Below are 16,184 nucleotides of genomic sequence, written 5' to 3' on the forward strand. Positions count from 1 at the left end.
CCCAGTTATTTTGTTCAATGACAGACCTGAAATATGACAGAAACTACTTGGATCAGAAGAGAGAAACATGGGTTACTCTGAGTAAGAGTTAAATTTGTAACATCAATGAAATATCCAAACACAGATTTCTTTTTATTGAATGTATTCCTTCTAACAGCGCGCTGTATTACAGACTCCTCTTTGCTCCCCTCTAGTTTCTCTGACAGCGGACTGTTAGCTACGTTACCTGTGCAGGTGTTTCAGTTTGCATCATTGTTAAAATCATGTCATCTGTGGCTGTTTTTCTGAGCTAACATAAACATTCACAGCTAATATGAATAAAACTGTAACGCATTACCTCACCAGTGTGATTTCCCGGGAGCCACATTGAATAGATTGTTATCAGCTGCTTCATGACATCATCAGTCTCTGTGTTTAGTTGCTGTTTTGACCCAGAGACCGATTTAAGGCGGCAGCTGCACACTGTGCACTTACGGGCACCAAAGTAGAACTGGGAACCTTTTCAGGGTTCAGGCAGTCAAATAATTTGTTTCCTCTCCTCTGCAGGAACTGCATCGCCTCCAGGGACCCTTACTGTGGCTGGACCAGAGGAAGCACCTGCTCTTTCCTCAGACCTGGAACCAGGTACGGCATCCTTCTTTTGTTTTTTCATGTATTTACAACACCACATCATACACTGCTCACTTTTAGATTTAAAACAAATTCTTTGACACACTGTTTCAAAAATTCTTTCTTTATGTCGCTCTGAAGCTCTGTGTGTGCTTTTCCTGCAGTTTTTCTCTGATCTGCTGCTTTGATCCAACTTGTTTTCCTTTGAATTTCTTTGAACTTTTATCACTTCTCAAGGTTACTTTTCTGACAGCAGACCACCCATGGAGACCATGCATTTTTTTCTTAAGTGTGGAAGTGGCTGGGTTTTATTTGCAATGATTTATATTTATAAGTGACATCTGTGCCCTCGGAGTAACCTCTCCACGTACGTGACAGCGTCACAGTTATTGTGGCGCTCGTAAAACGTGTACGTGTTTAGCTGGATTCGATGTTTTTGCATGTTTCTCTGTTTTCTGCGTAACACACGCACACAGAGCGTTGTCTACATGAATCTGTGTGTGTGTGAAGTGCAGCGGCCTCTCTTGACAGCTCACCTCCAGTTGTGGCTGTTTCCTTCCAGAGAAATCAGATTTCTCTTTAGTCAAGCTGCTTATTGAATTAGGCTTTCAAACACAGGTGTAGTGCCAGCCGAACAGGCAACACAGGCCTTAAAGACCACCCCGGGCTGCCTGCTTATACTGTTATAGGCCTCTATGTTGGTCTTGATTTGATTTAACAAGGGCGGTCGACTCGGCAATCGATTCTGCATTGAGTTACCGTGGATTTCCTCTTTGTGGAATAATGCAACCTCTCTTTCCAAACCGGTGCGAGAGGAGAGCTCAGCGGCTCGTGTTGTTAGATGCAGTTTCTGAGGGAGAGCTGTTTTGTAGTTTAAATAAAGGTAGAGCCATCAGGATTTGCTTCTGCCAACAAGAGTTTTGTGACACTTCAATATTTTGTTTTCCCGTAAGCCACCAATTTAGTCTTTTGTCAGTTGTACCGACCAACATTTTCAAAATACATCAAGTGTCCACTCGTGATTACCACCGACCAGTTTTTATACGTCTGTCTTAATTATTTGCACAATGAAGCGTCAATAGAAGCAAAGCAGCGTAATAACAACAAAATGAAAAGCGGATAGTGCAGGTGAAATTAAAAAAGCCCATAGGAGGTTAGAAAAGAAATCACGTTCAAAATTAATTAATCGACATTGTTTCTAAAAAAAAAAAAAGGAAAATATTTGGTAACAAAACACTTACAGAAACAGTGTGTGTCGGTGGGGTGGGGGCATTTTTAACTGGCACATTCAGGATATCAAAGCATGGTTATTAAATAATAAAAAATTAGGGGAAGTTAACCCATAATCTTTATGTGGTACAGTAAAAACGTGTGCAGGGATTTACTGAAACACACATACACATAAATCCAACTATAGTCGATGTTTGGTGTGAGCAGCTTTATCCTGTCTAAGCAGCTCCGTGAGGATCTTCAGGAATCGTTCTCCAGGCTTCTTGAAGGACATTCAAAGCTCTTCTTTGGATGTTTCTGCCTTTGGTTCTGGTCTCTGGCTGGATGGGGAGGCCAATCTGTGGGCTTCCACTGTGGGTTCTAATCCAGCCATGATTTCACTGCAGTGTCAGTGTGTTTGCGATCATTGTCCCAAAATGTCAAATGTGGATTTATCTCTCCGTCAGGCCTGTTCTACTGATCTTCAGTTCATACCTCGGTCTTTCTTCCTGTTTCACTTTATTAATGTCTGATGAGGCTTCGGTGAACAGTAGACGATCAGCTGGAAGTCTAGATCATCTCTCAGGTCCTGTGTCAGGTCTTTGCTGGATCCCCCCTCCCCCCCTCTTTAAGGACATGACTTTCAAATTCTGTTCACACATGCCGAGATATGCCAGCAGCTCTTTGGGAATTATCCCTGTCAAATTGTGTGATCTTAGGCATTTTTGTAGATTCAACAAAAAAAACTGGAACAAATTGATTCTTTGCTAAGTCGTCTCTTATGTGAGGACAAAACACTGGATCGGTCCTTGAGCTCGGCGCCTTTTCTCTGCTTGAATGATTCAAAGGTCAAAAAAGATCCTCAGGAACAAGGACTGGACTGAAAATAAGTGAAAAAGCAACCGAAAGAACTTCATAATATCTGAAGAACTACTGCTCAATACAACTTTATGAAGACAAGCAGCTTCTTGAATCAAAATATCCAGAAATGATGGTTAGAACTACTTCCACTAACCCTTACTGGGAAGCTGTGCTGTAACAGGGTCCACACTGTGGTCTTTATTACTTTCTCTTTAGTTACTGTATGAAGTCTTTAAACAATGATCCAAAATACCCGTGAGAATATACAAGAAAAGAAACACTGAAAATGAAAAACAGTAAGAAGTGGGCACGCACACAGAGCCACAGACACGTCTAATGTATACAAAGTGAACAACCCGCCGATTGGGAGACGCAGCCAACTGAGCACATAACATTACTCTTTATTAGGATGGCACCGCTGCAGGTTCACAGCACACTTGGACTCATTTGTCACAGTTTTTTTAGGCTTTAAAAGCAAAAATGTTTGCTGCTGTTTGACCCTTTAGCTAATTACACAATGCTGACTTCTCAAGCCAAGTTCAGCTTTCATGCACAGTCAGTGCTCTGACATGTCAGATGTAGCTGCAGTGCCATGAAACAGCGTATGTGAGAGTGATTGCTACAAACGTGCACATCTTTGTGGTAACGTACAGAAGGCGTGCATCAAATCAACTGAGCCCCTGCTAAATGCTCACTTATACTTATATGGTGACATTTAAGGCTCAGCTGATCACATTAGGTCACGCATTGGTGTTGGATTGTAAGAATATGGCATTGATGTTAATAAGTTGTTAATAAGTTTAACATCTGGGGGAAAATATTGTTATTTATTCTCTTGCACCAGCTTTCTTTGATCTGAGGCCAGGAAACTGTTTAAGCACACAACCTTAAGGATCACTCTGGGCAGCGCCACCATGCAGACTGTTAAGCTAATGGCATGCTGGCTAAAGCTTCATATTTACTGTTGTAAGAGAGCGTTATTGATCTTCTCACTCATCTGTAAGCAGGACAGGAATTTACCGACAAACTTTAAAGGGGATCTGTTATTCTCATTTCAAGCTTTATATTCATTCTTGGACTCTGCTAGAGCAGCTTTTCATGAGTCGCACTGTGAAATGATCAGTATTTGTCTCGGGTGGGGACTGGGAGCAGCTCATCCCTAACTGCCCCTCATAAACAGAAGGTTTTTGAGTGCAGGTTGTCAGCCAGAGCTGTTTGCCTGAGATGGTCCTATTGGAAATATTCTCTCTCTATAATACAAACAGAGCCAAGAGCAGAAAAATATTTGAAGCAGTCTGAGCTTCGACTCGTGAGGATTGCGCGCACATATGCTGATCTCATCATTTAAAACTGGTTAATGGTTAATATGAGCACAGTTTAGACATAATAAGCCCATTTAAATATAACTGCTGAGAAAAGTAGCTGTTGCCAGTGTGAACACATTTCAATCCGCAAAAAAAAAAAAAAAATCAGTGGTTTTTGGCATTTTTACTTTACAGTAAAATTAAATAAATTAAATAGTGAGTTATTTAATAGGAACTGTGCAGTTTAACATAGCTCCACTACAGAGCGTGAAGCTGATGAGTGTATAGCTGATGCTAAAACAGACAAAACTTTACAGTATTCATTACTGCAAACTTCAAGATTTTCTTGTAAGTTTCAAAAATGACAGCGGCAGCCCGTTACTATCATTAGTTCTCATTTCTTTAGTTGAATCTACAAAAATGTCAAAGATCACACAGTTTAACAGACAGAGAATCATATTTTTGCACCAAAAAGGGCTGAAACGTGATGCACATTTTAGCACAGTGTGCATAGTGTCCTTAAAAAATTGAAGTAAGTGGAGACGTGTAGGACAAACGGCCTAATCGTGTCCATAAGAAACAAGACCTGACACAGGACCTGATAGATAATCCATGTACTGTTCACTGAAGCCTCATCAGAAATGGTCACAGTGGAAGGCAAACGGGAAAAAATGACTGATGGATTCAGATTTTTTAACAGAGAAGAGAAAAAAAAATGCAAAAACGTCCAAAGATCTTTAAATATCCTTAAAAAAGCCTGGAGAATTATCCCTGAAGATCCTCACAGAGATGACAGAGAGCTGCTCAGAGAGCTCAGACTGAATAAAGGTGATCATAACTAAAATTTTCCATTTCTATTTTTGCTTTAAATACTGTATTTCTCATAATTTTTTCATGTTTCGAAAAATCGCCGCACCTATTTTTTATTTTCCTGTGAAATATAAAGAAATGCGGGTCAGCTCAAGACTTTTGCACGCTAATTTACACGTGACCAAGGAAAAATAAAGAAACATATGCATGCACGCATCATTCAGAATGAAAATGATCTGTTTTTTTTAGTGATTTCGTGTGTTTTTTATGCATTTCTCTTCCAGAGCTGTGCTGTTGAAAAGGGGCAAAAGTGCACTTTCCCCTATATGATACTTAAATCACTTAACTAGAGGTCTTTCCAGTCACATGAAGCCCATTATAACTGAGTTCTGAAACGCATGGAGCCTGCAGGCACGCTCTTGCATGCGCTCACACACCTACATAAACGTTCTCGCTGCGTCCATCGCAGCTTCCCCCTCGACACGAGCCATAATCAGAAGCACTTGTGTTTGTCTCGGTGTGCACCTGGCCTGTGAGCCGTTCTCATTTCCTCTCCACTTCCTCTCTTCATCATACTCTATGTTATTGTCTGTTGAGGTTTTCATGCTCCCCTTTGGACCAAAAGGGAAATGACTTGTATAAATACAATATGTCATAGTTTTCCACAGAAATCAGTACAGTACAGTTTGAGGTTATGCTGAATATTTCACTGATCATAAATGTGTAAAAAGTGGTAGGATGCTATGATTATGGCACGTCCTCACCCTAATCTGCATATTAATGAGCGAAACACATGGTGTTGGACTGTTCCACCTCTTTAGCACTTTGCACTCCAACAGTTTGGAGTTTATATCTACAGCAAATATCTCTAATGTGAAGTCCTTTGCTGACCTAGAAATATTTGTAATTCATTGCATTAATTAGTTTAATTATTGATGCTGCTGGCATGAGTGGTATTTTAAAATTATAATGAAGATTATTGTGGGATATTAGGCAGCTCGAGGGCTTCTTCACTTCATTTTTCTCGCCAGCCAAACAAAAAAATGAGATTTCTTAAGTGCGAGGAGCTCGTCGAGATGTACGCCCCAGTGTAACACTGTGTGTCTCCCGTGTCAGAACGGATCTCCGCTGTGGGCTCAGCGGCCGAGTCGCCGTGCCTCCGTGTCACCTGATTAATGACCGTGTCTCCTCTCCTCCGCAGACTGCCGTTTGAGCAAGATGTTGAACACGGAAACGTGGACCACTTGGGCGACTGTGACGGTAAGAGGAGCGATTGTGGCTCTGTGTGTTTGTGTTGCTCTGCAAACGTTCAAACAAGTAGCTCTCTTGTCTTTGGCAGGCCTTACATAAGCTCAGTATGTTCGAAGTAAACAACAACACAGTAAAAGAGAGAAAGAGCCCGGTGGTTTCAGTTTACACAGAAGACATCCTCAAATAAACCCACAATACGTCCCAGTCCACTTCGGCGGTCGGCCGTATCTAACTCCTCCCCAGGCTTATCGCTCCGATCCTACACGAAGGCCTGAGAGCTGGTTAGAAAATTACAGTGTCTGTTTTAGCTAATTTTGTTCTTCTCTCTGTTTACTCTGTCCTCCTTTGTATGCTGTCTTTGCTTTGGTGTGGTAGGTTTTGTTCCATATACATGTGGTTAATTATACTCAACTCCAGCTTGGATTCCCCTTGATGTCCTCTTTTTTTCCCCCCCTCTATCCATATCATTATGAAAATAGATTTGGTAACCAGCAAAGCACAATCTCTACTCTAGATACACTGAGGTTTCGGATACTCCCGTGGCACCCCTCGCTTTGATCTATGTGCTAATTTCAGTGCGTGCAAATTAATCCTTTGCTTCTGAAAGTTCCCGGAGTTCATGTGCTGTGCTCCCTGAGAGAAGAACAGATAAATATTTCATAATCAGAACCTGCGTACAACTCTAATCCTGTTTCAGATGGCCCCTCCGTTTGATGCTGCTCTCTCACGTCAGGTCCTCTGACCGCCAAGCTGCGGGCGACTTCCTCTGGAGCTGATGACGGAACAAAGTTAGCCTTCAGGTTTTGACTTCACCAAGCCCAAGTGTGCGACTTACAGAACGTGTGGAGGACCCTAGTCAAAGTAGTGGTCACATACCTAAACAGTAGGGGTACAACGATACACGAAATTCACGGTTCGGTTCGATACTTTGATGTCACGGTTCGATACTTTTTCGATACAAAAAAATGTTCATGCCTTTTTAGTTTTTCATTTAATAAAATTATAAATATATATTTTAACTCAAAAGTACAGTTTTTAAATTTAATGTTGCTGAAACAACAAAATAATAATAAAAAAAAATCTATCTGATCCAGAAATCACTCATCTTTGGAAAAGAGAGTTTATTACAGAGAAATGGCTCTTTCCAAAATAAAAGCTATACTATACGCTTCTTCTGGGGTATATTCTCAGCAGCATATTAAACATATCAGGTCCCCATAAGGAGAATCATGTGCTAACGGCTGTCTAAATGACTCGGGTAAAGTTTGTAGCATGCGTGCTTGTTGTTTTTGTCTGCTTCCACTTGTCTTTGCACAAGGATGATGTCGGCGTAAATGTGCAGTCATATTCGTTGTGTTCCCACTAGTGCTGTCAGCGTTAATCTTGTTAAAATGACGTTAACAGCATAACGCCACAAATCTCCCTTAACGAGTTACCGAGGATCGCCCCGTGCGTGGGGCTGGACAGCGTCAACACGTTAACAAGCTAACTGCGCTAACGCACTAGTTCCCACCAATGTAACTGAGCATTGCATGGCACATCCGACATTGTTTTACTTTTGTCCATGACGCGCTTACCATCAGGGTCATGCTTCACATGAAAACCAAAATAGTTCCAAACGCCAGATCAGAATGAGGGTGGGGGAGGTTCAATTTCGGGTAGCGTTGAGGCAGTGACCATGTTGCAACGAGCTTAACTTCTGTCTTGCTAGCTTGCGCTGCGCTCAGTGGATCTGTGCTCGACAGTGCAGCCTAGGCAGAGTAGTAGAACGCAGATCCCCTGAGCGCTCAACACAGACAGCATCGTCAGAAGAAAAGTTGATTGTTCGATACATATGCGTACCGAACCGAAAGCACTGTATCGAACGGTTCAATACCGATACGAGTATTGTTGCACCCCTACTAAACAGATAGCAGGGTGTGTTATATCAAACACAGAGTAATTAAAGAATCTCGGGGGTTTTTTGGTTATTAACACATTTGTGATTGCCAAAAAGCATAATGATCTGGACAGACCGACAGCCTATCCAAGCAAAGAAACCTTAAACAGATTTTAATGTATTTCTACTTTACATTAAAATAACATCTTGGTTCTTTATCAAAGCTGCTGCTCTGCACAGCCATCGTTGTCCGCTGCAGATCTGACGGGCGAAAAAAATGCTGCAAATGAAGAATAAGCGCTCACATTCATTTGGTTCTCGCACTAATAAAAATTATAAACTACATGAAAAATGGTCATTTTAATTAAATTGCACAATTTCTACCATGTGGAGATTTAGCTTGAGCAACTATATGGCTTAATTAAAAGCAAAACTTCTTGATCATTACTGGTGTGCTACGCTGGTGGGTGAGAGATGAACACAATCACACGGGTGTATTAGTTGGCTAATGGGGCGTTTTACAAGCTGCGGTCTGGGATCCCGGTTTTGATGTTATGTTTACGGGTTTCGTGCGAGGTCTCGGGGTCAGGCTGAGACTGGCTGACATGTTGAAGGTGCTGCTGCAAATAGATTTCATAGAGCAGCACAGACTGACGGTGCATTAGCTGGTCCTCTGTGGTTGATCTCATTTACAACTTGCAGTTGGCTATCGTGCTTAAATGTTGTGGCACATTGAAGCAGGAAACTTATTTGAGATCATGACAAAAGAGGCCAAGTGATCATATGAAAACAATTAATCTTCACCAATGTAAGATTTTCTCTCTTTGAAGTCACGCATTCCAGAAATACCTCTTCAAATTAAAGGGCTCATATTTACACAGTCATTTCAGTCATTATGAGTCATTCGTATCCATTTAAGGGGACCGATTATCCTCGTTTCCAGCTCCATGTTGTTATTATTGGATCCTACTAGAGCAGCTTTGCACAATTCGCAGTTTGATGCCATTTCCGTCGTTATGACTCATTCATATCCAATTAAAAGGACCTGTTATGGTTATTCCCAGCTCCGTGCTTTTATTATTGGACTCTACTCGACCAGCTTTCACACTTTGATTGATTATTGATTAGATTACATACTCTACTTTTACTCTCCTTTTAAAGCCTTTAAGACCTCCCTTTCAGACAGATTTCTTCTGATTGGCTGCCCCTCGGAAGCAACTCCCAGCCGGAGCTATATAATGAGGAAAGGCACATTAAAAACTCGTGTCCATGATTCTGGCCACAGAGTCGACAGAGAGTGTTAATTTATGAATTTATCATATGTACACGGAGATGAAAGCATGCAATATCTGCTGGTCTTGGAGCTCCGCCACATAAAGATGTACCGTCCTGTTCTCCGGTCCTGCCTTTGAGGAATTTCCGAGCTCCGAGGCACGTTTTGGTCCCACATCTGATCCCGTCGTGAAATATGGCCGAGCTGAGCTCAGCTGACAGAGGCGTGCTCCGCCGGTGCGAAGTGACCGGGCACTGCTGGGCCGACATGGGGGGGAACGTGAGCCGGCGTCTATCTGACAGCTGCCACCGACGCTCAGGCTGCACTTTGTCTCAGCGGGCGTGATGAACTCAGTGCCGCGATCTATCCTTTCATCATATCTCTTTTATTTGACACTTTCATTGTCTCTGATACGGTTCCTTTCCTCTGTGTTTCCTGTTCGTGGTTAATGCCGAGTCCATCTCTCTTTGTCTTTCTGTAAGACAAAGACTCTCTCAGTCATCTGCAAATGTAATATTCAGTCAGAGGAAGACGGAGAGCCGCGGCTTCAGCAGGCCTGCTATGAAAAACTGTCACTGACACCGTTAAGACTTTGAAAACAGAGTGCACATCCTCACTCCGTGTGCCTGTCAGCATTCCTCTGCGTTTTTATGTATATAGGACACACGCTGTATATGCATGTGCTTGCAGCCACACAGACTCCTCGGAGGCCTGGAACGGTGGAACAGACAGAAGCCTTTTGGTTGCTGAATATTTCATATCTCTATATTGGACTCATTCCACCTGTCTGTACCTTGACCAAGCAGATGAGAGGTGAGATATGGTCTGGCCTATCTATGTCTCTTTAAGGGAATTCAGCAAACTCGTTTTTTGCTCTCTCCCTTTGGCTTCTCCTCTCTTCTTGAAGATGAGTCACTTTCTGTAGCTGCATGTCTAACAACATTTTCCCTGTCGCTTCCAGCCACAGTTCAGATTTCATATTTTCACCGTTAAAAACAGAAATTACGAAATAATAAATGAAGCCATGTGATGATTAACAGGAGAGGACATAAGAGAAAGGAAACTCTGAATATCGAATCTTCGCCTCTTCCTCTAAACAGCCGGATACTTTCCCCGCGGCAGGTAACATGTTTTCATCGTAACAATTTAAGAAGTTTAAAAGCAGAAGTCCTCTTTGATAGAACGGCTGTCGGTGACAATCTGAACGCATTACTTCTTCGCTCTGCCTCGCTCTTTCAGGATTCTGGTGTTATCTCGCCGCTGGCGTCTAAGCCTCCTCGTTGTTTCTTTCTTTCAATTTTTCCAGACATTTTCTCTGAAATATTTTCCATTGCTGTAAATGTTTGGAACCGAATTACTGAATAAAATCAAAACTGCCTGCTTGGCTAGACACCGCCAGTGAAACTGGAGGTGAGAAAGTATGTTGCTATTTGTATTTCATAATTGGCTGAACCGACCCATTAAGGTTATGATGGTCATATTCAAATTATGCTCGTTTTGTTTTGCTATTAATTTATGGCGCCGTTGCTTTTGCTTCCTGTGCTTCAGCGCTCCTGCGACCGGGAGTTCCACATGCTTGGCTGCATTTCTGTCTTTTTTCTTTCTTCCCCCAGACTGAAATGACACGCTTCTCTGTGATTAGTTCTAGTTTGCACAAGTTAGCACTGCAGACTTTTCAACGTCTGGATTTTATTCATGTGGCAGGGACGCTGTCATCGTGGGTCGGGTTCAGGTTAACCTTTCACTGCCAGTGCTACTCCTGATGGGGAAGGTTGTGAGTCACAAGCCATGGAGATTTTGACAGAATGGGATGAAAACTACCAGAAAACGTGGATGGGAGCGACATGAAAGACTCGGAAATGACTTACATTTGGGAGACGGAGGTGAAAGATGATTCTCATGTGGGAGAATATGAATAACAGTCTAACAGGAAACGTGTGGGTCAAAAAATGTGTGGACGCATTCCCCCTTAAAGCTTTGACAATCATTGGAACAGGGAAAGGATTTTACGAGTTTAGCTTCCATGCATGTGCTTTGTATGTTCTTGGTGAGGAAGTTGGGAAAGTAAACTGTGTTTGTCCTTCACACGCTGAGCAGTAAACCTGCAGCCCGTCAAGGGTAGGTTGGTTATATTCATGATTTAAGGGGATATTATGCTAGTTTTGTTCTTCTGAGCCATTTATTGTGCCATAGTCTGCAGTCCTCTACTGCTTCAGTGCCTCTCCTCTAACTCTTCTCCCTCTGGTCTCTGTAAGTGCTGCACTGATTCCAGAGCAGCATTGTCGTCAGACCTCAAAGAGAGATGGATGGACGGCCTTACTTAGAGCCCAGCTAACTGCCTCCCCTTTCTCCTTAACCAGAGAGGAGCAGTTGCTGGAAGGAGAATCGATTTTCATCTCTTCGCTGGCTGATGGCAGTCGAATAGATATCAAGGGTGATTCTGCAAGGGGAAAGGAATGGGGCCGAGAGCAGCACAGATGGGGGGGGAGCTGGGTAAATCAGATCAAGGAGTGGAGAGTAGAGCAAAAAGAATGAGTAAGGGATTGAGAGATCATAGGAAGAAGGCAAACTTTGAGGATGGAAAGGGTGAAACAGTTCAGGGGATCAGAAGCACAGAGTCATAAGGGTGAATATAGAAAAGAAGCAGAGTGATGGGGAGAGGGGACAGAAATAGTCTGGTTATAGGAGGAGGAGATGCAGCAGCGGTAATCACGTAGGAAATTGAGAAAAGAAGAGGGTGAGGGTAGATGAAAGCCGTGAGAATGGAGGCCGGCGCGGGGAAAGGAAGGAGCATCTTTTTTTTTGCGGAGCTTGGTCGGCCCGGTGTGACAAATGGACTGAGAGCACCACGGGCGTCTCCTGCGTCACGCAGCTGTCGCTGGCCTCTTTGGCGGGCTTGTGCCACGGCGACGTAAACCACCTGCCTCGTATCCTCCTGATCTTTTCTTTTCACACATCACAGAGGAGCTGTCCTTCTACTTTCCTCACGCAAGCATCCACGTCTTTACTTTGCTTCTTTCAGACTAGTCCATCTGTCATGAAAGTCAATGAAATGAGGATAATGTCTCTCACAGCATCACTGAAGGAATTTCTTTCTGCAGTGTCAGGAGCGTGAGACCAGTTTCTTAATGGGAAACGGTGAGGAAGTTGAGCGTAGCTCAGGATATTGACTTGTGGTTATGTATGGCTCTCTGTGCATTTATTAGAAACAAAATCCCTCCTCCACACACACACACACACACGCACGCACCCCAAATATTAGTATGTAGAGACATGCTGTTGCTCTAAACCCACTTTGATCAAAGCAGACTTTGGAAGCACAGCATTTAATTGAGACGGTGTGTTGTGGGAGGGACACTTTGATGAAATAGATGAGGTCAGAGAAATATCTGGATTCAATTATTCGTGTGTGTGTGTGTGTGTGTGTGTGTGTGTGTACAGGGCATGTGTGCTAAGGCAAGTCTATTAATCTATAGGCTCTATTTTCTCTTGTGCAGACACTTCGTTGTTGCTCTCTAATGTCTCTCATACAAACTAACATACAGCACAAACACTGGGATGGTGAAGCTGTGATCTGTACACATGCAGCAGTTTCGAGGCTCTAATGCAGCAGTGGGCAATTTCCCAGGGGGCCACAGTGCTGTGAAAATAATTGCCCACCCCTGCTCTTATAAATGCATGCACAAACATCATATACATTTTAATTTAATAAAATACTGTCTGTGACTTCATGTTGATTTTAGGAGAGCTTCTCTTGCTCATGTGATTGAAAAGATGCAACCATCACGTAGCAGTAATATTGACATGACATGAATATTGACAGGGGCGTCTGCTGCGCAGTGAATAATACCCATAGTCAGGTCAGCAGTGTCAGTACATTCATCAGTTATTAAATAATTCTGACACAACTCCAGCATGGAATGAAATAAATGTATTTTTCATTCCGTCCTGGAGACACAGACTTTTCAGTCCGTTTCTGTCTTTAAAGCAATTTTGGTCCATAAAACAAGCAAACAGTCACAATGTGGCGGGCAATCTGTGATAATACGATGATTAACTTAATGATAAATCTGCAAAAATCACTTTGTTGCCATCTACACGTGCAGACTAACCATTACCTGCTCACATTCCAGCCACAATCTCAGAGATATTAAACGGAAATTCAGGAATTCCTCTACAAACTGTGATGTGAGGATTTAACTGCAAAATGACAAACACGCTCAGCAGCCTTTCTTTCACATAGGAATACAAGCAGTTCGGTCAACTCTACTGCAAAGAGCCACATCGCAGACTGTCAGCAATCTGTCTCCATTTAAAAGTTAGACAGCAATTATTTGAAAACCTCCAGCCTGTCTGAGAAGACTGCAGTCAGTCTGAGACAGGCTGCCTCCCACCAGGCGAGCTGGGGAATCGCCCCGAGGTCAGAAGCGGTCGCAGGGAGGTTTCCTTCTTTTTTCTCACAATCTAGGGTCACAGGAGAGCTGGAGCCGATCCCAGCAGATGCTGACAGAGACGCGAGGTTCACCCTGGAGTCCTCGCAAGTCCATCACAGGATTATTTATTAAGTACTAAATAAAAATATTTGGGCTGCTGATGCACAGAATGCTCTTCCTGGCCTCAGAGGAAATTTACATGACTTGCCATAATTAAGGTTGCCGTGACTACACGTGTTGATATTGTATTCCACCTTTTAATAAGCCCTTAATGTCTTCTTCAGCTTATTTGCTTTAGTGTGCCATGTGAGAACTGCGTTTGTACCTCTGGTCTCTAAAACTGCACATATAAGTTGTGCAGAGTGTCTGCACTTACGGTTCTGCTTGCAGGAACACCGTCATTAATATCTGCGGGCGAGCAGTTGTGTGCCCTCCAATTTAGAAGGCTCTTCACAGTGGACGTCTCAGCAAGCGTGACAAACTGCAGCTGGATTTATGCTGGATTTACTTTTAATGATGTTTGAGCAGAACATACTCTGTTGACAGAAACCCCCAAACTACCTCTGAAATGTTCGAGTGTTTTGTGTGTGTGTGTGTGTGTGTGTGTGTGAGTGTGAGTGTGGGAGATGAGAATGTGTGAACACGCGTGTGACAGGTAATATAAGCCACTTCTGTAAACAGCGTAATGAGTCAGATTTGATTAAAGTGTCGACAGACGCCACATATGTCAGATCCACTTGCGACAGGCTCTCGCAACGCGTCGATTGGTCGGCTTCAGTTTTTCCAGGTCGTAACCTTTGCTGACAGGCCAATCGGTTACAGCATAAACACGGGCTAAATGGTATGTCAGTACGCCAGCTTGGGTCTTTTAATTTACCGTGAGGGCATCTTAATTCTAAAAGAAAGATTCTCGTATCCACATCATTTTTGGGGTCCTGCGAAATCTTCGGAAGAACCTCCGGCAGCAGTAATCTCAACACTGCCTCATTTTACTTTGTTGTTTGCAAGCCTTTTGAGGACAGGAGTCAAATTGTGTTTGTGCAGACACCTCATCAGCTAAAGTCAACTCTGTTAAACTAGTCATCAGACGGGATTCGGAGGCGATGTGTGGGTGTTTGTGGGGCCGGAGCCACCGAGACGTCAGATTCCCTCCTCGTTCCGTTACAGCACTTTTCTCACATCTCTTTTTTCCCTCTGCTGATAATAACGGAGTCGGTTTTCCAACAAACGCCTGCATCCAAATTGACACACAAACAATCAGAGTCGCACATTCGGCACCCGTTTTTGCTGTGAACTCACTCAGCCGTAATGACATAGCTAGTGTTGCCACAGCGTAGCTACAGATGGAAGCAATTATGGTGCTGTGAAAATATTTCCTGAAGAAAGGCAGTGTTTTGACTGGTGGAACAGCGGGATGCAGTCACTCAGTAATTGAGGTCCGCTAAAACATCAATGAGGCGAAGGCAGATTGGAGATCCCTTGTTGTGGCGTCATGTTCGAGTGGATGACGATCACCGCAGAGCTAGGACGGGCTCGTGCTTTTTGTCTGGCTGCTTGGAACGCTGTGACGAGCTTTGTTTAGGAAGGAAAACGTGTTGCCAAATTTACAGCCGCGGCCTCATTTCATTCCATCCTAATTATTGCACTTTGGAGGGGGCCTCGGCTGAGGTTTGGGCAGCGGGGCTGATAAAGCCAACAGAGTTCTTTGTATTTAAACGGCAGCCTGTTAAAACACAGGATCTTAAGTTTGCTGATGATAAATGTGTTGCCCTGCAGTCTGAACCCATCCAGAGGCAGAGAAAGACAGAGATGATGCTATCCCCTTTCAGAGGCAAGGCAGAGAGCTTTCAGAAACCTTCATACCACCTTCCTCAAATCCTAACTCTCTTCTGTCACTCCTGCAAGTCGCACACAAGGGCAGGGAGCGAGAGTGAGGGGAAGCGGAGATGGAGGAAGCGCAGCGCGTAACTGCGCATCCCCAGACACCAGCTTGCGCTCTAGCTCTCACATCTTTCCCACCCCGAGGAGCTTCTGAGAGGCTTGAAGAACAGAGCCAATCCCCTCGGTGAATACTGAGGTTTAGGCTGATGAAATACGAGGACCTCACACCATTTACCAACTGACATGTGTAAGTGTGTGTTTGGGCGGTGAAATAGCGTCTGGTGTGTGTCGTTTTTCAGTGTGGATTTTTTTTTTTTTTAAAGAGCTCTAAGAAGATAAGAATAGTAGCTTCAGCCTTTGGAAAGCTCGGCGAGGTGCAAGGACTCCTGAAGGTTTTCGGCTCTTTCATCTGACTTCTTCCTCCGAGTCCTCTTGGCTCGCATCGCATCTCGCTCTCCATAGCAGGTTCCTCACAGAGAGCACTAAAAAACACATGGGAACCCGCTGACCCCTCAGAGAGCCTCAGATCTGGGCTGATTGATGTTTTCTGTGTGTGTGTGTGTGTGTGTGTGTGTGTGTGTGTGTGTGTGTGTGTGTGTGTGTGTGTAGCCTTATGACCGTCACATATGTAAATCAAAAGCATTTATTGGAGGGAAAGAATGTCGCATATATTG

The 16,184-nt window shown here is 43.5% G+C and overlaps 1 protein-coding gene across 2 annotated transcripts in view; it reads left to right on the plus strand.

Moving 5' to 3' along the window:
• sema6bb (sema domain, transmembrane domain (TM), and cytoplasmic domain, (semaphorin) 6Bb) overlaps nt 1-16,184 on the plus strand; it is a 134,643-nt gene that overhangs the window by 100,206 nt on the left and 18,253 nt on the right. For both annotated transcript variants that reach the window (XM_040040496.1, XM_040040495.1), the window contains 2 exons: nt 547-624; nt 5,995-6,053. In XM_040040496.1, coding sequence (XP_039896430.1) covers nt 547-624; nt 5,995-6,053 — 137 coding nt within the window. The remainder of the gene's footprint in view (nt 1-546; nt 625-5,994; nt 6,054-16,184) is intronic.

Source organism: Simochromis diagramma, unplaced genomic scaffold (assembly GCF_900408965.1).
Source record: "Simochromis diagramma unplaced genomic scaffold, fSimDia1.1 OVJJ01000026.1, whole genome shotgun sequence".
Classification (NCBI taxonomy): domain Eukaryota; kingdom Metazoa; phylum Chordata; class Actinopteri; order Cichliformes; family Cichlidae; genus Simochromis; species Simochromis diagramma.